General features: G+C 41.6%; 1 protein-coding gene across 1 annotated transcript; it reads right to left on the bottom strand.

Annotated features, from left to right (window-relative positions):
• Positions 1-1,193: 1,193 nt before the first annotated feature.
• Positions 1,194-22,391, bottom strand: MKRN1 (makorin ring finger protein 1). The gene is made up of 8 exons (XM_080391273.1): positions 22,078-22,391; positions 14,452-14,580; positions 10,488-10,714; positions 4,215-4,441; positions 3,513-3,727; positions 2,703-2,813; positions 2,115-2,253; positions 1,194-1,688 (listed from the first exon to the last, which is right to left on the bottom strand). Exons 1-8 carry the CDS (start codon positions 22,251-22,253, stop codon positions 1,476-1,478), a joined length of 1,437 nt encoding a protein of 478 aa, XP_080247399.1. The 5' UTR covers positions 22,254-22,391; the 3' UTR covers positions 1,194-1,475.
• Between the last annotated feature and the right edge of the window lie 143 nt (positions 22,392-22,534).

Below are 22,534 nucleotides of genomic sequence, written 5' to 3'. Positions count from 1 at the left end.
TACAGAAACACACATGCACACAAATCAAGCTGAAAACACAGAAGCTTCAAACTTAAAAGAACAGACAGGCTTCTGTTTAATTTTTTTGATTTTTTTATTTGGGAAAAGTGCTTCTTACAAAAGGCAGCTGCAAAACAATACGTTATAGACCTCAGAACAATTTCTCATTCCATTTAAAAGTGAAAGGAGAGGCAGTCTAGGGGACAAGAGCAGCAGGAGAACAGATCACGGGGCATCCACAAGTCAATAAAAAACAGCAATAATGTAATGCAAGGTTAAAATTCTTGTGCTGGGGCTTTGGTGGCAAAATAATTTCTCAATGCAAATTACAGCCAGAAACTGCATGACTGCCTTTGTAAGCAGTAACTCACATAAACTGAGCAGCTTTACCAGGCAACCTGCCCAACTCAGATGCCAAGAGGCACATGTACCTCAAACCAGCTGAGAGGCACAGCTATTTCCTAGCAAAGCTTACAGCTTAAGTGGTTACACCAAGTTCTAAAACTTACAGAGCAATAAAGCTAAAGGGGCTTCTCTGTTACTCCTCTGACCCCACCTTGGCTAACCGGATTTCTGCTCCTGAACAACCCTAATCATACACATGAAAGAGAGCTGGTGTATTAGGGAGTGCCATGTATTAAGTTAAGCAATAGTTAGTTAAGATCACTGCCACAGACTGGGCTGAGACCGCTAAACCAGTTTCATGTCCAATTGGAGGCTAGACTTCATGCACCAAGAGGGGATGAAAGATGGTTTTGTTATTTTAATGTACACAGAGTCTCCCCATCCTTGAGGTCCAACTCTACATTTATCTGTATATACACATAGAGAGTTCTCCTTTCACAAAGACATCTTCCTTTCATGCTAAACACAGTAAAAACCCAGAACATTCACACCTGGTTCTGGTTACACAGTAGTAATAGTAATGTGCAAGTAAACAAGAGACCAAAATCACAAATGAAGATGTGTACATGAGGGGGCTGGAACGGAGCTGATGCCAGAAAGAGTATTTTTATCTGGCCTGAAGTCAGAAATATCAGTACAAAGTCAGAAGAGAGGCCATCAGCCAATTTACATCCCCACTGCATGGCCACTGCTCATTTTTGTATCTGGGCTCTTCAAAATGAGTGTGGAAGTCCTGTAAACACTTTAACCCTGGAACTGGGTGAACTCTGTTGGGTACACAGATGAAGCAACAAACCTAAGCTAACTGTTTGACAGTTAAATTTATTTTTACAAAAACTAACATTTTAAAGATTTATTTCTTGTTATTTGTTTAAACAGAGGAAAAACAACACTCCTGGGGTGGGAGGGGATGGGAGGGGATGGGAAGAGACAGACCCTGGGTAAAAGTTATTACAACAGCACCTGGAATTGATCGGCCTGCCTAGGAGAAACACAGGCACTGCCACAACACCACAGGTAATAGCTACTGCCTGAAGCCAAGACAACAGTCCACACGCCACTGACAGGTGCTATAGATCCAAGTCATAATAATCTTCCAGCTCATCATGAAACAAGTCCCACTCATCTTCTGAATCCGTTAGCTCATCGTCACCTCCGGCTGCCAACAGCATAAGCAACATCTCACCAAGCTCGAAGGTCACCACCTCATCCTCGTCGGTCTCAAACGGATCCCCATTCTCTCGCTCCTCAATGAATTCCCAGAACCGATTCCTTCGCTGGGCCTGCGAATTGAACACAAGTATTTCCCCAGGTGACCAAGCAGCACAAGGTAGTAGTCTTCCCAGAGGCTGACATGGTTCAGTCCCCTGGTGTACTTTCTGACATGCAAGAAATCATGTTTCTCTTCTGGGGAGATACTGACTTCCAGTAGAATTCACCCTTTACACAATCCTACTAATGCTAACCAACATTTCTACTTCAGTATGTTTGTGTACTACTAGGAAAGTTTTAAAAATTTACTCTTTCCATCTCAGCCTCCAGCATTCACAAACTTCAGACCACTGCCTCTTTCAAATTCACCTTTACAGAGGTCTAGCAGAAATTAAAAAAGCCAACATTTCCCTCTCCTCTTCTCAAGGCAGCTGATTTAACACAAACCCCTCTAGCACTCTCTCTGTATAGAAAGGACAAAAAACAGCAGCACTGACCCGGCATCTACTTGATGTTCCCACTTTGGGTCTCTGTGGCTCCTCTCGGCGGCCATCAGGGTAGGCATGCTTGTAAAAACAGTTCCCTCCAAACGGACAGCTCCCACGGCCTTCATCAAAATACCTGCATGGCTTGTTGCTGGAAAGGAAAATATCGCAACCCTTACTCACAGCAGACCCCAACCAGACTTCAGAATTGCATTTACCTGTAGTCCAAAAGGATCTCAGGTACCATTTGGAGCTGAAGGCATTTTGTCAGTGTAACACCTATGTGCAGAAATGATGTATTACAGTGTGTGGGCCGATGCATGCATAGGGACACTGATGGCTCACAGTGCACAAGTTCGTACTACCTTACGGCTACACCACCAGTGTTTTGCAGATAGAAGGGAAAAACGGAGGTCAAAGAACACAGGAACAGCTTTGCGACTGTATGGTTGCATGCATCTGTGGGCCGATAGGCAAGGACGCACTTCACACGTGGTGGTGGAAAGGAGGTGCGAGAGGGCTTTACATCCACACCCTTCTTCTCCAGATGTGCCTTTATCTCTGCAGTCTCAACTTGCCAAAAGGCTGCAGTACTCATACCTCATTGCCTCCTTGTATTTCTGAATGAGTTTCTGCTTCTCTTCCTTCTCTTCCACCCAGTACTCACTTGGAATGACAAAGTTAGATGTGATCCGACATTCTGGGCAGGACCTGGGGAATGAACAGACTGTGCTGCAAAATTCCACATTACAGGGCGCTTTCTCCCCTATATAAGTCATGGCATATATCCATCTTTAAAGATATATTGTACCCACACACTTGCTGTATGAGCTTTTCAATCTAGATTCTCTCTTACACATGAAGATAGCCTAAACTCTCTCCTTCAAGAACTCAATGGCAATGGCAGCTGGTCAGCTTGTCTCAGAAAAGCTTGAAATAACACTTCACACAACTCCTTTTTCTTTAGAATTAAATACATTTATTTTGGTATGATTTCTGTATTTATATGATTGGAACTTTGTTGGTTTTTTTTTTAGAACAGCCTTTAAATGGAGAAATGTTGTCAAGTGATTAATGAACTAGGTCAGTAATGAATTAAGAAGCATACATTCTGAACTGGTTAACCTGTTTTCAGGTTCCTGGCTAGATGTCCAAAATGTAAAACAGTAACCATTGGACAACATGCTACTAAATAAATGAAAGTTATTTGCTACCATTACGTGAGTTTTGCAAACTTAATCCCCATTAACCAAATCTGAGTGTAAATGTCACCCCTAAGAATTATTCCACTTCCAAACTAGTTAGTATGCATTAAATACAGTCTGCATCTGGAAGTCTGTTGCAAGTTGTCACAAGTTACTAAGTTCTTCCACAGTAACAAAGCACAATCGAAATGGGAAAGTGCCTCACTTTATAATCTTGCTCTCAAATTGTTTAGCACTCCTCCACTTGCGGATGCACTTGAGACAGTAAGTGTGGCTGCAGTTGGAGAGGATCCCAAAGCGGCGCTCGCTAGGATTAGCTTTCTCATACACCACTTCCATGCATATCCCGCACACCATGTCTTTACTACGTTGGACAGCAAATGAAAGCTCCATGTCCTTCTCATGAGCTTCAATGCAAGACTGAAAAGGAGAGACAAAGAGAACAACTACAGAGACAACTGGTCATCTGGCGAACCCTAAGCAGGTTTTTAAGCTCAGTTATACTCTGCTGTTTTGCATAACAAATGGAGTATGATTAAGCTGAAAAATCTTCATCCTCAAAAAGTATTGCTCAGATAGCGGGGAACAGTCAATTCAGAGTTCAAATTCCTTTCTTCACGCACTGCCTTTAAACATGAAAAAGGCAATCTGAAAGACCATCCAGCTTTACTGGGCAAAGAACAAAGCTTTAGTATCTTTAAGCAGACTGCTCTCCCAGCACAGATAAGGAAACTCAACTCCTTTTGATTATGGCCCTAACAGGAAACAGTCCAGTTTACAACAGGAATTTCATTCACTGCCTGACCTGCATGCACCTTCAAATGAAAGGGAACTGGTGATAAGTGATGGTAGGGAGCTAGGAAGCAATAACTTAAAGCTGTTTAACACCAGACAGTTGTTTGCTTACCTTTATGTGCTGGGATCTTTGTGCAGCATCAATTGGATGCAAAACCTGCAGCCCACACATATCACACACATCCCCATGGATATACACGCAGTTTTCTCCATAACGGCATTCTCCTACTGCAGCATAGGGGCACAGCTCCTTCTTCATCTCCACATCTGCTTGCTGCTTTTCGTATTCTTCCTCAATCACCATTTCCTGCAAGGGTGCTTCAGCACAGGAAGGAGCAGCTGGAAAGAGAATTAAGGACAGTAAGCAATACATTCAGATTTAGAGCACTGGGAGCAAGAATACGTTGTTTCAATGTAAAGTAATCTTCGGGTAGCCCTGCTCAAGTTATCCAAATAGAATAATGTAAACAACCAAGGTTCATTTCAGTCCAAGTTTCACATACTCTCAGCCTGAACTAACAGTTATTTTCCCACTCAAGAAAGCATGACCAATTTCTTCATCCTTCAACCCAGACAAGATTAAAGCTGTCAAAGTTTCAGTGGTCAGATTCAGATCCATTTACAGACTAGGTCTGCACTAGAAAAATCTCACTAGTCCTCACAGCAGCGTAAAGGCATTCATATACAAACACTGGTTCAGCAACAATTAAGGTTACAAATCTCTCACTGCTTTGAGAATTGATTTCATATCAGCTAAGTTAATAGGCTTTTTCCCATAAATTACACAGTTGAAGCAATAAAGGTGTATCCAGCATAATAAACCACCAGTAGCTCCTTATGTGCAGGTTAATTAGCATGTCACTGTTCAGCCTGAACATCAGACTTTCACTTCTAGACACCCATGCATTTCTACGAATTATACAAAAGCTGCATCCACTTCTCTCACCCAACTAACTCAATTCTAGGTATCTGCCAAAAAGACTATCCTAAACAGGTATCTGGTCTATCAGTCAGACATGTAAACCTAGCTTTAAGAAGCTGAAATTCAGGGTGTCTTCATTACGTTCTAAGCTGGCCTTCGGTTTCGCAAAATCCTAAGTAAACTCCTTTATCTAATTCTAAACTGAGTTGAAATTCATACCATTTCCCCATATCAGGATGATAAACTAAGTTACAAGACAAAGAGCAGTCAGTTTGAAACTGAAGATGTAACACACACAGAAGGACAACAAAGTATTACTATATTCAGAATAAATACCAGGACGAAGAGAAACTGGACTTCATTTACACAACCAGTACCTGTTACAAGAGTAAAGTCAATACCACTATAAAAAAAGTGTAACTTTTTTAGGCCATTCGAGCACTAGATTTGGAGAAGCTGTACACTCGCAGTTTTCATCTCCATAGAGCAAAGAGATACAATAAGCATGTGTCAGTCAGCCTGTTAGCTTTTGGACATGTAGAGAAAAAGGAAAAGCAGGTCCCTCAGAGGTCACAGTTTTGGGGGATAAGCAAATATGGAAGATTCTGAAGCAGAGGAAAATATTAGCTCTCAAAATAAGTTTGAATCTGCTTCTAGAACAGTCTCTGATTTTAAAGGTCACTCGCCACTGATCTTGGATCAGTCTGTTTCCTGGAAACATACTTTTCAAAAGCAAGTGAACAAACAGAATAACAAGTCAACTGTAACCTGCTCATTTTTTGGTAAGACTCCCAAGCAAAAAATCTTCATTACCTCTTCTCCCCCATGAATTCCAGTTAATTTTCTTGATGCCAGTTCACAACCATATACTAGGCTCTACCTACTCTTCTGAGTAGCTGAACACAACATGAAAAACTGAAATCTCGCCCACCCCCCCAATTTGAAATCCTTGTCTCCATTTCGAAAAGAAGTAACAACAACAATCACAACTACCAGTCAGTTTCTATTCCCTCAGCTGTCATTTCTGCAAGTGCTTTTTTTTCTGGTTAACGTTACAGATTTTTGTACCTAATTGATTCACATGATTCTGGAATCTTGTTTGACCCTTACCAGGGAAGGGGAGTTTGATACATCATAGTATGGGGATGGGCAGAAGCCTACTAGACAGACAAATGCCACTAAGTTTCAAAAGAACCGAGCGATACAGTACTTCTTTTAATGGGACTGGCAAGATGATCTTTGCTTAAGGCAATCCTATATCCCTGGAAAATGCATACTTTGATGAAAGAGGAGGCACATTTGAAGCTTCTCTTAATAGAGAATTTTTCCAGAGTCACCTGCACTCCCTCCCAAGGATATTTTTTGTCAAAACTTTATTCACAGGACACACATATTACTTGAGGTTCTTTGACAATAACGGCTTCGAAGTCTCACACACACACACGCCTTTCCAGAGACTGACTTAGAAACCCATATGCTGGTCCACTGAAGGAGAGGGCAGAGCTTCACGTCTTGGCAGAAAAAAAGTACAGAGTTGTTACTTAAACAAACCAACAATAACTACTTAAGTCAACAGGCACAGTACAGCTACCAAATTCTAGCCCAGTCCACAGTACCATCTTTGCACAAAAAAAGTACAATCAGTTCTTAGTGACTATAGACATCTAGAAAACAAGATACAGATCCATGCACGTCAGTTTTTAATAATGGCTCTAGGTAATTCTACAGTATGAGAGGGTAGGAGAGGGAAAAATATGCAGAAAGCGACATCAATTTTCCAGTCCCAGTCTTCGTGCTGTTCCAGCACTTCCCCTCAGCAAGTGTTGTTTTTCTATGAAATATAAATTACATTAGTATTTCCATTTCTGAATATCTTGGCTTCCATAACCTAAAGCCCTGCATGCATGTCTCCTCCATCTACTGCACTGTATCGGCTAGTTTTGCTTCCTCTTTGAAAGCAAAATTAGAGAAACTCACAAGATTTCACTGCCTCAGTAGCCCTGAATCCAACATCCCTGAATAACATTTAGTCTCTACGACTTGGCTGCTTTCAAAAACCACTACCATCCAGTAGGTGGACCCAATCCCTATCTTCTCACTGCCCATCTCACAGTCAACAGGATGTGGTGAAAGCTGATTAAATGATTGAATACTGTTTATGAAAAAGTCTTTAATCAGATATTTAATTAAGAATTGATTAACTTGGACAGTGAACTCAAGGAGCTCAAGGACAATGTATAAATCACATTTAATGAAACTGACAGGTGGTGCTTATTCCAGGCTCCCTGAACAAGCAGGATGTGAGCAGGACCATCCATCCAAATATTCTGTGCAGCTGTGTCACGACAGTAACTTGACCAAGCTCAGACATCTGGCCAATGTCCTTGGCATGTGTGGACCTTATGGATCATGAGACAGTGCATGCCTGCACTTGGCACAAACTTAAGAGCTTGCATACACTAGGTATGTAAGCTTTTTTGTCTTCACTGAGTATAAAAGTGGGCAAGCTCTGGGACCGGGTCAGAAGCCCCACCCACAGGTGGATGCATCACATAGGAACTTCCCAGTTACTGAGAGACTCCTGGCACCGCTGCAATGGGGCTTCCCAGCCGAAGTGTGGGCCTGGATGATGTTATGAAGGTGGTAATTGGTGATGCATCCTTTTCTTAATTACTGCATCACATCATTACTGCGAAGTGTTACAATGCTCTTATTACTTTTATCATACTGTGCATAATAACTAGTACTGTTTCCTTTTATCATACTGCATGATATTTTCCTTTATTATATTGAAATATAATAAACTACATTTCTTTTTATATTTGGAGTCCATTTTTATTCAGTATCCAGTCATGCAGCAAAACACAGGGTTAAATTCATACTACTGGAAAAACCAGTTCATTACCTTCAATTCACACACCACCTCCTTTCACTCTAGAACACACCTGGTAGCATCAAATGCATTCATCTTGTAGCAGCAAGCAACAGCAAACCAATTCAGTGTTTCTTTTATTTCTGCCTTTCTACTCTCCCTCAATTATTCCAGAACATCTAGCAGCAGCAGCAGCAGAACAAATGTGGAAGTGCGGAGCATCTGTACATCAAACAAGCGATTACCTGAAGAATTGTCGCTATTTTCTTTGCCAGGCTCCAAGGTCATCTTCAAGACATCGTGTTTAGTCCCAAATCAGAGAATCATTTGCATTAGCAGAATGTCTTGTCTCATAGTAAAAGATTAACATTACAGCCCAAGCTGCACATAGCTAAACTGCCAACCCTGAATCTGCACCATTTGTAAGACAACTTGAAACACACAGGCTTCTAGCTTAACTTGTGAAACGGGTTCCACTTTAAAGTTTCCAAGTATCTGTACGTTTCTCCAGGCGTTTAACAAGAATAATCTGTAAGGCTTTAACATATACACTGTGGAACACACTGCGCACATATTCCTGATGACTACAGCAAGGTTCTTCACTTTTATAGCTTAATCAAGACAGTGGCTTCAAAAAAAGTTTTAAAAACACAGCTTTTAAGAAGTCACCAGGGGAATTAGCATCATGTAGCACTGTTCAGAACAGAAACAGCTGAGTATGTTTGTACATTAAAATACACCAAATTTCAAAAGGATACAAAAAAGATAATCTGAAACAAGACTCAGAAGAGAATGTTACTTAATCTGTGGCTGCCCCAAGTTTCCATGAAAATAAGCCTGACCCTCTAGAAAAGAAACAGCTTCAGTAAAACTGAGCGAGCTAAAGGTATAATGAAAACCTTTAACACTTAACAAATTTAGGAGAAAGCACCAGCTCTCCTATAAGAAGCAGGTGTACTTGAAAGATCTCTGGCTATTCAAACTAGCAATGAATTTATTCCAGTGAAGAGCCACCCAGCCATTAGGGGGGGTCTGAAGCTCATAAAAAGAGGCTCAGGAAACCAGGCTTGTTCAGCCTAAGAAGCAGTCTTGTTGCTATCTTCAACTACCTAATGGAAAAATGAAACAAACAAGAAACCGAACAAACAAAAACCCACAAAACCAGAGCCAGATTCTTCTCAGATGTTCACAGGACAAGACACAGAAGGCAAGCTGAGGCAGGGAAAAATCCAATTACATACTAGGGAAGGCTTTTTCCTTGTGGGAAAAAAGTCAAACACTGCAAAGGTTGCCCAGAAGTTATGGCATTTTGAACATCTCCAAGGATGGAGATTCAACTAAACAAAGACTCTGGTAACCCAACATAGATGACCCTCCTTTGATCAGGAAATCAACTAGATGAAATCTAGACGTCCCTCCCAACCTAAATTATTCTATTCTGATTAAAAGAGTAAAAAACAAAGATCCTTTGTCTCAATGTACAAAGAAGCTGTATCCCTTATGAGACAAGGTGACATATTAACAGGTAGAAGACAAGTTTTCATTCCTCTGCACTATACCCAACTCACAGATAGACCAAATTCCATAATCAAACTTCTCAACAACACTAGCAAAATGTTAATGTCACTCAACCATTTCTTTCCTCTTCACCCTTCCTCAACTCAGATCACAACAGGCTCCAGCAGCACCCTGTAATATTGAGAATGTAATTCTCTTTTCAGATGTGAGAATCCAAGTATTGCTGTGGAGACAAAGTAGTATAATCTGAGCGCTGTACAACAACTTCAAACTCTTCTGGACACAAGGCGTCCGTTTTGGATTCAACCAATTATTTGAGTACTCATGGTTGTAAGCCTTCAGTTTTAGAGAGCCACATAATCAGAAATTACACTAAAGTAAACATCTTCAGCCTACTTTTAAGTGAAAAGTTTAAATCTTTGTGCTGTCTTTCTGCAGGGAAAGCAGATGACAAGTATGCTACTCAAACAGTATGGTCCCACATATTGACGTTCTTTAATCTCATTCTCAACGTGAGCTGTCGCATGTGAAAGGTAACTAGAATAAATTATTTTCAACCTCTGGTTCAAATTGCCAGGGGATTAATGAAAGCAAGCATTAGGCATCAATTCATTCTAGAGGAACCTGTACATCCACTGGAAAAAACCTTTAAAGACTGCAAAAACAACAAAAAAACCCCCGAAACCAACCCACCCAAAAAACAAAGGCAAGATTATCTTTCCAAAGCAGCGCTATGAATTGCACCACAAGTATTTTCTTCTCCTATCACATATGCAAACTAAACTTCAAAGGAGGATATTCTCCCAAGTCATTCAGAGCCATAACAAGAGGAAGTCAGTTATGCAGAGACTGTCTTTAAGGATAGCTGTTTTTGGAACGTAAGGACAGCAGTAGTAACTGATATGGAATGGTCCAACTATTCACATTGGAATATTCAAGCATAAGTTAAGGACAGATCACGTGAAATGAGTAATAAGTATGAACAGCTGTACTCAAATGCATTAAAATAAATGCATTACATATAAATTGTCAACCCATGACAGAAATTTATTGTTAACCCATGATCAACTTACCACGTCCACAGTATGGCTGCCCAGGGATAAACTCTACAGCATTCACCCAGTCTTCAGCACCTACTCCTGCAGCTGCCAGATCTGTATTTTCATCTTCCATCTCAGCAATAAATTCTTCAACTGTTTCAGGGAGTGATGCAAAGTCTGAGGATACCGAGGGATAAAGTTTTGCATCTGGGTCCACATCAGTCATTTCCTCCTCTTTCAGTGGCTTGGTGTGCTCATATCTAAAGAGTTAAAACACATCATGTCAACTCTTCACAAAAAAATACTTCCATAAAGCGGCTCAAGGTACTGGAAATAAACCGATTAAGAAGTAAACACACTATTCAGAAGGAAGACCTAGAAATGGCTTGAAAGAGAAAGCCACTGATGACCCATTATCAACACATGCTTCCACTCGTATAATCTGTCAGCACTGCTTAAGAAAACAGTAAGATTCTCAATGATTTTGGAGGAAACGGAGCAGCATACACAATTCTTACTTAACTGACATAGAATGAACTTGAGTTATGTCCAAAACTGGTCATGTACCTATTACACATGCGTAGTATTACCAAATGAGATTAATCAGTTCATTCAGCTTTAGAAAGAAAAGACTTAAGAGCAGAAACTGCTGTCTTCAGCTACCTCATGGGAAGCCACAGGAAAGATGCAGCCAGACTCTCCTCAGAGGTGCAGTGATAGGGTAACAGTCAGTACACACAAGCCAAAAAATCGGAAGTTACAATTAGGTATTAGGGGGGAAAAAAAGAAAAATCACTGCGAGAGTAGTCAAACACTGGAATGGGTGCCCAGAGAAGCTGCATAACCTTCATCCTTGCACATAATGAAAACTTGACTGGACAATGCCTTGGGAAATATGACCTAAACTGCTCAACCTTCAGCAGAGCTCCAGAGATCCCCACCAACAGAAATGAGTCTTCCTCTCTACCTGAGTGTCTTTCCTCATTCAGATTTTATGTTGAATTTTAGTAGTTATTTCTAATGCCAGTTTCAACTTACTGTGGAAAACTATGCTCAGAACTCTTTGATCCCCTACCACCCACAGAAAAGTGCTATTTCCCTCAAAAATCTGTCTTCCAGCAACTAGTAGACTACATAGGAAAATAAATTACAGGTGTACCTTTGAAGTCTTAAGACACTTGCTGACTGATTTCCAGGACAAACAGAGGGAATTTTTGGAGATCACACATAGCTTTTAAACAACTGTGATTAATTAACCTTGTATCAGACTGAAGCCAACAGCGTCATGAAATCATGAAAAATGAAACCATGACACAGCTTGGGTTGGAAGGGACCTCCAAAGATCACCTAGTCCAAACCCTCCCCAATAAGCAGGGACACCTTTTACTGGATCAGGTTGCTCAGAGCCCCATCCAACATGACCCTGAATACTTCCAGGGATGGGGCATCCACAACTTGTCAGTTCTTGCGTATTAAAGAAATGCTCCCAATGAAATGTCAGCTTTGAAATCCTAAGGAAGCTATGAAGCACAAATTTGAAATTCATGCCTTCAGACCTTTACATTAGTGGCCTTTAAAGTGGTATGCAAGCACCCTATGAGGCAAGCAAGACAACCCATTGCGGTGCAGGAAGAAAATACTAGAACTCCTGTCATTTTTTTTCCTAAAAAAATAAATTTTACTAATATTTAACATAAAAATTAACAGCAATGTCCTCAGTCTGTATGTCAGAGGATCTCAAGTATGGTATGTGCAAGGTGTCCTGAAGGACAAGTGGGTGTTCCACCACACAGTGGGGCAGATGCACCCTCACTTGTTCATTCACTTTCAGCATATTGCAACACAATGCAGTCTGCTTGTGCTCAATTGAACGGATCGACAGATTATCTTGTTTTACCTAAACTAACCCTGACAAAGTTTGATCAAATAGCTTAAAAAGATTCCTGTGGATTGAAGACAACACTGGTAATGTGAGCGAAAGCAAACAACCAGGAAATGTTAGAGCTAACACTTCTACTATGAGCTCTTCATCAGCCACACTGCAAAATAAAGACAAAGCCAACTTACTCAGATCTGACAAGAACTTGGGGGGGGGGGGGGGGGGGGGCTCAGTGTACATTGTACCTTGGGATATTAGCCAATGGCAGCATGAAGCCATCACAATTAGCAAGACACTGAAAATCTAAACACCCAGATCATGAAGACAAACCTCTACAATTTTTTCTGAGATGCTTCAAATCATGCGATACTCAATCCTGCACTTTACAAAACTTCACAATAAATGTTTTAAGCCTCTTTTGAGACTTCTTACATAACAGTGAAAGACAAAAAGCCACATACTATTGGACTACTTGTTCTTTCTGCTGTGGTAAAAATTACTGAAATAACCTAATGGTGACAAAGTAAAACACATTCCTTTGTCAGCAAAGATTGTAGGGAAATGCATAGAAAACACTGCTGAATATTTGAAATGTTTTCTAATACTTGTTTCTTCAGAGTGGGAAGTTTGCTGTTCACCTAGATGAAAGTCCAGTTGTTGGTAACACGTCTCAGCTTATGGCATTTGCTAGGTTCTGTTTCAATAATAAACCTTTTTGTGAGCCACTAAAGAAAAGATGTACCAGAAGAGATAGATATACTCTCAACAAATTACTTCTTTAATAAAGACAAAAAGATGAACTGGAAGAGATACTTAACAGTCAACAACTTAAATAAAAATTGTTCAAGTGTAACCACTGAAGGAGCTGCTGCTTTCACTAGAATGAAAAAAAAGGATTCCATGGTAAGGTTACAGAGATAGCACCACACCAGTACTGAAATAAACTGAACTTAGAACAAGAGCTTCAAATCACTGCATTACAAAATGTTAAATGAAGTTTTTAAAAAATAACGGAAGCATACTCAATCAACAATACTGTCAGTAAAAAAAATATTAAGGCTTTCAGTGAAAGTAACAATGGGTTTAGACTGTTAAAACATCTATAAAATATTTCATATTTATTACAGTCTTTTTCTGATTTTTGTGTATGTTTCATAATGTACATAATATATTAGTAAAGTAGCAGATATATATAACCTATAAATAAATAAATAGGGAGTGCTCAAAAACATTTCACTTATATGGTAGCATGATCAAGTTTGGAGACCACTGATCGACATGATCAAGAAAGCAAGAATGGCAGAGAGAAGGCTACAGAGATGCTTATTTTTGTTATCTTTCTTGTACATAGCAGCCATATGTTAAACATGAACATAAAGCTATGAACTAAATATTAGTGTCATGACTTCATATGGTAATCATGTATTAGAGCTGCTGCAAGACACAATGTTAAAAATCCTGATAAATTTTAAGAAATTGAACTTACGATGATGAGCACACCCCTAACCCTTTGTAAAGCTTTGTTATGCTAGGAGTGCAACAGTTTCCTTTCTTCACATTTTTTTCTTTCTAACAATTTCAGTGGTACAGGTTAAGTCATAACATGTTTTCATAACGTAGGGCCATTTGGTACAGGCAACACGATAGAACCTACAGGACTCCACTCCAGTTTCGGTTCCAAGATGACAGTTCAACTGTCAGAGTAGCAATTCCTGAAGACACACACAACTGGGGGGCGTGGTGGTGTGGCGTGTGCGAGAATCTTACCTGTTCAGGCTTTTATGATCACTTACCAGATGTAAGTCAGTTCCATCAGTTCAGCTAGTCTGAATGTAGCCTCAGACTTCAATTAATTCATTAACAAACACACAAACCCCCACACCCTGACAACTAGCCCTTTTACAAAAACCAGTTCTCTTCTGGCATTGCCTTTGCTTATTTATTTGCATAGCAAAGCAAACACTACAGTATTTAGCAAGAGAAGGCAGTTTGTGAAAAGAAGCTATTTTTATAAATTTTTGAAGTTGCAATGAAAGAGGAAAATAAGGATTTACTGGTTTTCTGTGAGCTCTCTACTGAAATGACTCCCCTGAAAGATGGTAAATGGCATTCCTTTACCTGCAACGATCTCCATAAGCACAGCATCCCCGCTGATAATACCTGCACACCATAGCAGAATGACTAGTGGAGAGGTCATGGGAGTAGCGACAGTTGTCTCCTTCCTTGCAAACTCCATGCATGAAATATCTGCAAGACACAAGATTACTGTTAATTAAGGAGCAGCAGTGAAGCTGTAAAAGTATTTAATGATGAGTTATTCTGTAAATCAAGAAGTGGCGTAAGACCAAGTCCCAGTATAAACATACAAGTAAATGTCTGAGGAAGCATGAAACCTTAGCTATTCCAGCAAATTGCACTGCACATTCAGGACCGATGCTTACAAAGATCTGAAAAAAACTGCAAAGCAAACCTTATGCTGGGCTATGACACAGAGAGGAAAGAGACAAGGACAAAGCAGATAGGAACAAAGTTTTATTTGTAGCCCCTGTGTTCTGACACGAACAAAACTTTTGAGAAGCCCACTGCTGAATCAAAGATTCAAGATCAGCCACACCCTAAACAGTTTTCCTGAGGGCTTTAATCTATTTAGCATTTGTAAATAATTCTAATCAGAAGTAATTTCCTCTCCAAGAATGCAAAACATGTTTGTGATAGATAATTACATCTGACAAAACACAGATGTTAGTTTTTGCCAGAGGAGCCAAATAATCAGTAGAACCACCCTGCTTCAACACTGTGCTGCCCATCTTGAAAGAACTGCATGGTTTCAAAGCTTTTGAGGACAGTTACTAAGTTTTAGCATGTCAAATAATGGAAGTTTAATTGAGCATCCTCAAACTCAGCTGTTCAAGAAAACCAAACGGTCATTTTCAACTTGTTTTAAATTTTAACCTAGAATACACAAACATCTTTAAATTCAAGGCACCTGTACTCACTATGCTCACATCAAAACCACAACTGAAAACACAAGCCTAACTACATCTATCCCAATCCACATAGAAGAAAGTCAAGCAAAAAGAGAAAAAAACCCTAAACCTCCAAACCTATGTAAGAACTGAATCTATCAACATGTTTAGTAACACATTGGTTTAGAAAGCGAAGCACTGGCCTCCAGATACCAAGTCAGCTGCAAACTCTGAACTCACTGGAAATACCAAGACCTGGTAAACAATAAAATTTGTTAGGGGTCTCATACAAAACACCACTCAAGAAAAGACTGAGAAGCAGATTATACCAGTCTAAGTTTATCTTGCTGCTGAAAGGGGCAGCCCTGCCCTCCTCCTGTTGCATACTTCCACCACTTACCACCAAAGCCACCAGAACCAGGTCCTCCAACCAGCTGACTGTGCAGCCACACAGCAGTACAGCCAGCAGGAGACAGAAGGATCACCTTTCAGCAGTCCAAACTAAGATTAGGATAGCTCTTTATAAAACAGCACATTCAAGCTGATATTCCTAAACTTAAAAGGCATCAAGTTGTTGAAGTGCACGAACTTCTACATAGGTACTTAATCTACTATATTTTTGAGAAGTCAGGTAAATCCAAGGGAACAATTCACCAAAGGACAAAAGCAGAGCTACATTTGTAACCCAGTACTGGGGATATTAGAACCTGAGGTGAGTCTTAAGAGGGCTGATAACCCTCCAAGGGCAAAATCAGTGTCGTATTCAAGGTACTAAGAACAAAACCATCTGAAGTGGTTTTATAAACCACCAGCTGATAACTTGCCATCAGGCTACAATCCACACTCAAAACCGTCCACTGCCTGTATACTGAGGCCACATAGTAGCCAGGTAGGAAATGTGGTTCTACATAACAATAAGCGGTGTAAGACCAAGGTGAGGCTCTGCAGGATATTCTCCCCAGGGAGAGGAGTACCTTAGTCAGGTCTGCCAGGTGGCTGTAAACAGCTATGCCATCACACACCAGGAATGAGGTGTTGCGACAATAAAACAAAAAAACCCCACCCTCCATAACCAGCACTTTCCACTGTTAACAAAAAGGCAAAGAAAAACCCCAGCTCTTCCACCACCCCCACACAAGACTACCTCACTCAAAGCCAAAAAACAACTACCCGTGAACTCATGAAACCAGAACATAACTGGAATTTCTGGCTTGCTCTTAAGAAATAAGAGTCACACCAATAGGTTAAAAAAAAATCATCCAAGTTGTTGAACGTTTGCTCTTTTAACAACTGTTATCTCTACCCCTTGCTTATTTCCACACAGCATTGCTTCCCCCATGTGTTGGGGCATGCAATTTCACAGCCACCTGTTGACTCAGATCAGGAAATGGCTTCAGATGTAACCTGACATTCCTTTTGCTGCCCCCATGGTTATTTTTAATCTAGATCAGATCACTGCTCAGCCACAGCGCACAGCTACACTGCTCCTTAAGCCAACAAAGTGTTGGGACATCACCATGGCTGAAGTAAGTGACTAAAAGAAAGGGACCAGCCTGGAGTGAAACCTTCTGTTGCAAAGTACTCGGTCAACATAAATACTCTTAATACTTCTCAAAATTAGGTTCTCCCACTGCTGCTTAGACAGAGAAAACTGCAAGTCCCTTCCTCCTTTCTCAGCTTATGTTAGAAAATCCTCTGCAAATACAGGTTCTGTATAACCCTGAAAGTTGTTGTAATTCATTACATAAAGATGGTAGGCTATGAAGGGAAAAAAACCTGAAACATTCACAAGCTCAATTTAATCCACACGTCACTTTAAAAGGCCTGCAATCCTACACAGCAAACTCAGCACCATTTCAACGAGAAGGCTGGGGTGGGAGGAGAGAAAAATTTATTTCTCTGAGGCTTACATCAACCTTCCTCTGCCCCCACCCAAAAGGTAAGACTTTTTACTTTAAGGTCACAAAGAATTTAACACCTTACATGTGAAATTGTGCCATTTGGCCGAAGTGTGCTTTGGTCATGTCAAAATTAAACAGAGTGAATTACTTATGGTGAAAGGTAACAAAACTTCTGTTGGAGTGCACCTTTACACACACAGATTATTCAATTTAACTGTAACTTTACGCAGCAGGAATACTAGTCTCTTGTTTCTCATTACAGGAAAAAAGGATCCTTAAAACTGAGAAATACATGAATTACCTGCCTCACTCAGTGATGCCCAGAACGCTACCTGAAATTTGCATTCTGACAAGTAATAAGAATACATATCATTTCATCTCAAAAAAGCAAAACTTGATCAAGTATTGGAACTGATCTTCTCCGACTGCCTGTGATGCCCTCATCCAAAAAGCACTTATTCTGGTAGTGGAGCGCTTTGTCTTTCCTGTTCAGATATACCAGTGTGATTTGGTGAGTTTGCATGGGGAACCAGACCAGAGAACTGACAGGGGTCCAAACCCAGATGATCTCCCCAAATCGGTTCATTGCACAACTGTACAAAACATGAGTGATACCAATACACAGAACCACCACCCAAAAATAGTAATTGCCTGCATTGGCATTTTATCATTGAAAAACATTTCAATTCATGTCTAGTTATGGATGCCTTGATCAAAATAGAATCTCCTGATTTTCATGGGGTACTTAAAAAGAGGTCACAGAAATCAGGCTTTATGCATGCGAAAGTCTCAAATGGTACACAAGATCCTGTGGGCATTTTTTGGAAACTGTATAGAGAAAACACTTGCCCAAGGCCATAAACCTAATCATGTCTCCAACTGCTGTAGGGGGATCAAGTGTTACAAGTGCTACAATTCATTTACTAGAATGCCTAAAATGTCCCAAATTTATCCAGGTTTCAATGACCTTGATTTCCATGATGCTTTAAAGTATAATAACCTGCTGAAGATTTTGTTTTCCACTGTTACATGAATATTATTTCTATTACTTGCCATAAGCTACAGAAAAAGAATTTGTAATGCCTTTATCAAAAAGACAATGCAGTGTTAAAACACATATAACTCCAGTCTAAAATCCTGACCAGCACCAGCTTCTTTCAGATACTCCCTCCTATGTATTAAGTCATCACCACTGTAATCCTATTAGTGAAATCAATACACAATACTTCTTTCCCTAGCTTTTGAAGCTTGCAATGGGTTTGCTTATTCAGGTATGGTTTGTTCAGGTCCACTTAATTCTGATTTTAGGTAACCCCATTTTTGTTTATTAAACTACGGGTTTTGCTGAATTAGAATATCACATCAGCCAACAGACCTCCCTCAAAATTGAGACATTGTCACAACTGGCAGACAGGGAACCTCAGAACAGCAGCCAGCTGCAGTCATTAGCTTCTTCAGGTGTCACACAGAGACTGAGAATTCTCAGGGAAGAAGGGAGCAGGGAAGAGGCCAGGCACATTGTTCTAGCACAGCACATGAGCCATCAGCCATGCGAGTGGCCAATGAAATTCTACATGAATTAGTAGCCTTAAGAAAAAGGAAAAGAAATAAAGTAGGTCTCAAAAGCATTTACCTCCTTGTCCCTTCTTCTCCATAATGTCCTTCAACAAGAAGCTACTGGGAGATCCAGAACAGAGCAGCTAAGAAAGGCGCAATACAAGCAAGCTGTTAAGAAGTTTGCACTCCACACCTTATGACTAGAGCTGCAATGAATTAAGAAGCCATACTTTACCTATTCAGAGTCTTCATATTAAAAGACAGATAATACCTGATCTAGGTTTTCAGAAAGAATAGCAAAAATACAAACATGTAGACCACTTTTCAAAGTACACCAATTAGTTGCTAAGGGTTTTTATTTGTATTCAGGTATTAAACAAACAAGTGAAATGTAACATATCTACATCAACTTGATGACCTTCATTACTGCATGACATCTGGAAAATACAAGTACCTGGAGCTAACAGTGTCAAGTCTCTGGAAAAAAAATCTTTGCTAAATCACTGCTCAATAAAACCACGTATCCTTCTGAAACTGGAAGGACAGAGAAGCTTGGTAAGAACATTCTTCTTACCATTTCAAACATATCAATAACAAAAGGATCAGAATATTAAATAAAAAGTATTTATAAACTAGTTTTATTCCCCTGTTTATTCCAGACAAAAGGATAAATTGTTACACACTACAAAAGCCTTGAAAACTGCTGAACCACAGAAGCAATGCAAGAAATCTATTTTTCATCATCTCTTACGGAACATGGTACATTCCTATGTTTAACCATGAGATTGCTACACTTTAGCTGCAAGAAAAGCAGAAGGGTAACATCTGCAAAACTAGATGTCTAGGAAAACCCAAGTCCTTCATCTTAGTCATTGTGTCTCTCACTCAGATATCATCCCAAGGATATCACACTGGCATAGTAAATATCATTAGTGAACTAATTTACCATAACAGGCATTCAAAGGAGCGGCAAGAACTGAAACAGCAGTATTACTCCACCAGCCATGAAGTGTGAAGTCCTTATACTGAAGAGACTATTTCCCCAAAGTTTTTCAGGCAGCATTTACTGTCACCCATATGATGACTGAAGTAAATAAAGCCTATGAAGAAACAGAACTGTGCTGTTACTCAAAACAGAAACTGCTCTACCTACTACAAAAAAAAAATTGCGTTTTGAAATTCAACCCCTTCATCTCACAGTCAAATCCTCAAGCTCATTTACAAATGTAGATCAAAATTTAATAATAAATTTATTTGCTTGAATACAAATGCATCCTATTAAAACTAAACTTAGAAAACCAAAGTTATTATCACACATTCCCAGAAGCTCAAGTCAGGGTTGTTATTTTCACGTTGAAGCCTGAGAAAAGCTATTCTGCCTACAACCTGAATAGCCCTGTAAAAATATGCAAGCAAGCAATGGGATAACTAGGAGGATTAGTCAAGAAGAACAAAGAATAGAGACTTTCATTAGGCCCAAAGCTGAAATCTTACTGCTGTTTAAGCTCCCATTAAAACAAATTAACCATTAAAAAGAAGAGTAGCTTTAAGTTCCCACTAATCCTGTTTGTAAATAAATATATTCATTAGACAGACTCACTGCATGACACATTAAACAGATTCGCTCCACTGCACACTACCAAACTTCACTGCTTCTGTAATACAGCAGTCACTATCTTCAATAAATTGATTCATTGTGTTTGTTACCTAAGAACATCTATCTATCTATTTATATCTCTCCCCAATCCATTTCACTTAACTGAGCCTTTCGATCTTCAGAGGCATTCTATCTAAAGGGAACACCAACCTATACCCTTGCAGCTCACTTAAAAGCTGAGCTAAGCATCATTCCCGGTCATTTCCTCACCACTGGCCTATGTTTAACTACCACACATCAAATATTAACCCGGCTATTAACAGGGAAAACTCTTTGTATGCAGAAGTACTCAGAGCTGAGAAACAGTGCTTCTCATCACATAGATACATTAACAAAAAAACCCCAGTTATCAACAGTTAACAGGAATGCTTTAAAAACTGCAGGGCATATTTAACAGCACAAAAGAGAGACACAGCAAGGAAGTTCCCTGCGAAAGCCAAGCAACAGTTCTTAATAGAGCTCTTTCAATCTGCAATTGGCACAACTGGAAAAATACGCAGACAACAGAGCCTCTTCCTTTCTGCCCAAGGGATGCTCCTTTTTGCTTTCAAGTGACTTGGCAAGTTATTTGCCCAGGGACATATTCAGGTAAATGTAACTTACAATTTTATTAATAATAATAATAAAAAAAACCCAGAAGATGGTCCTTGATGCTAATCTTAAACTACCGCTTGCTTTCATACAAACTGACAAATGTATTTCTGTATTCAGAGAACTGGTTTATATTCCTTTCAGCCTGCAAACAGAACAGCAATAAACGTTTAAAAATAGCTCATCTGGCAAGCTTTACAATATGCAGTACGATTTGCATAATCCCATATAAAGATTTATCAGAAATACAGTTTAAAGGAGAAACACAAATAGAAAATGACGCAGCATATAGAACGTTAGTGTAACACAAGTAGCAGCACTCCTCACGTTTCGCAGCCTATTTTTCCATTCTCTGGTTTAAGAAGTTATTGTTCTATCAGTCACGAATTCAGTTCCATTTTAAAATTTTATTCAGAGGGGCCAGAACTTTAACCGTTTCCCATTTCCTGCTTAACCGCATTTTCTGGAAGGCGGTTGCAGGCCTGCCGTCCCACAGTCTCCTTCACACCGACCACTGCGGGCGCATTGCCACACAATGAGGAGCGGCCCGCGGCACCGCACGAGGGGCCAGCACCGCTCCCCGCCCCCGCCCGCCGCACGGCAAGGGGTCAGCAGCCACACGCGACCCTCACAGAACACCCCCCGTCCCGCAGGGCAGAGGCGGCTGCCAGGCCGCAGCCCGCGCCGCCCCGGGCCCGGCTCGGGGAGCCTAGGCCCGGCGCGCGCCCGACGAGGCCGGTACTTCCGGAACGGCCCGCGGCAGCACTACATCCCCCACAAGGCCGGCCGCGCCCGCCTTCCGCCCCGGGGCCGCCGCAGGGCGCGGCCCGGCCCGGCCCGGCCAGCTGCGCAGTTTGCCGCAGGCCTCCCCCAGGGCGCCGGGCGGGGCGGGGCAGGGGGGAGGGGGCGCTGCGGCCCCGCGCCGCGCGTACGTGACCGTGGGGGGAGGGGAAGGGCGCGGCGCTGAGGGAAACGGCCGCGCGCTGGGGGGAAGGGCGGCCGCGGGCCGGGGGGGGGAGGGGAGGGCAGGGCGGCCGCGGCCGCTCCCGCCCGGGCTGCGGACAGCGCGTACCTGCAAGTGACCTGCTTGGTCCAGCCGCCTCCTCCCGGCCCCATGGCGGGCGGCGGCACGGCTGCAAAGTCGAAAGCCGCGGCTGTCGCTCCCGCGGCCGCGGCGGCGGATGTTCCCAGGGCCGCGGCGGCCGCCGCGGCGCCCGCCGTTGTTCCCAAAGCCACCGCCTCCGCCATTACTGTTTATCCCACACAGCGGCAGCACCGGAACTTCCGGGAGCGCATCCTTCCGGCCGGGCGGACGGGGCGCAACCGGGCGGCGCCGGGGACGGCCGGCAACGGACAGCGGGGCGGCTGAGGCGCGCGTCGGCTCCGCCCCGTCCCGGCGGGGGGCGGGCACCGCCCCCCAGCCGAACAGCGGCTCCGATTGGCGGAGAGGAATGCCTGGGCGGAGCGTGCGGGGAGGGTGGTGCTGCGGCCGTTGCCCTCGCGCGGCCTCGGCAGCGTAACGGGCGTTT

Source organism: Falco punctatus (genome assembly GCF_963210335.1).
Source record: "Falco punctatus genome assembly, chromosome: 6".
NCBI classification, from domain to species: domain Eukaryota; kingdom Metazoa; phylum Chordata; class Aves; order Falconiformes; family Falconidae; genus Falco; species Falco punctatus.
The sequence above is the reverse complement of the archived record's forward strand: the minus strand, read 5'-3'. Positions and strand labels throughout refer to the sequence as shown.

Bases quoted from the DNA above. Each gene is read 5' to 3' on its own strand.
- MKRN1 (XM_080391273.1), bottom strand. From the start codon at position 22,253: ATGGCGGAGGCGGTGGCTTTGGGAACAACGGCGGGCGCCGCGGCGGCC. The intron at 4,442-10,487 runs GTAAGTTGATCA...TTCTCTTTCCAG, and splicing joins GCAGCCATACTGTGGACGTG to CTGCTCCTTCCTGTGCTGAA. The intron at 2,254-2,702 runs GTATGAGTACTG...TTTCCTTTCCAG, and splicing joins AAATACAAGGAGGCAATGAG to CAACAAGCCATGCAGGTATT.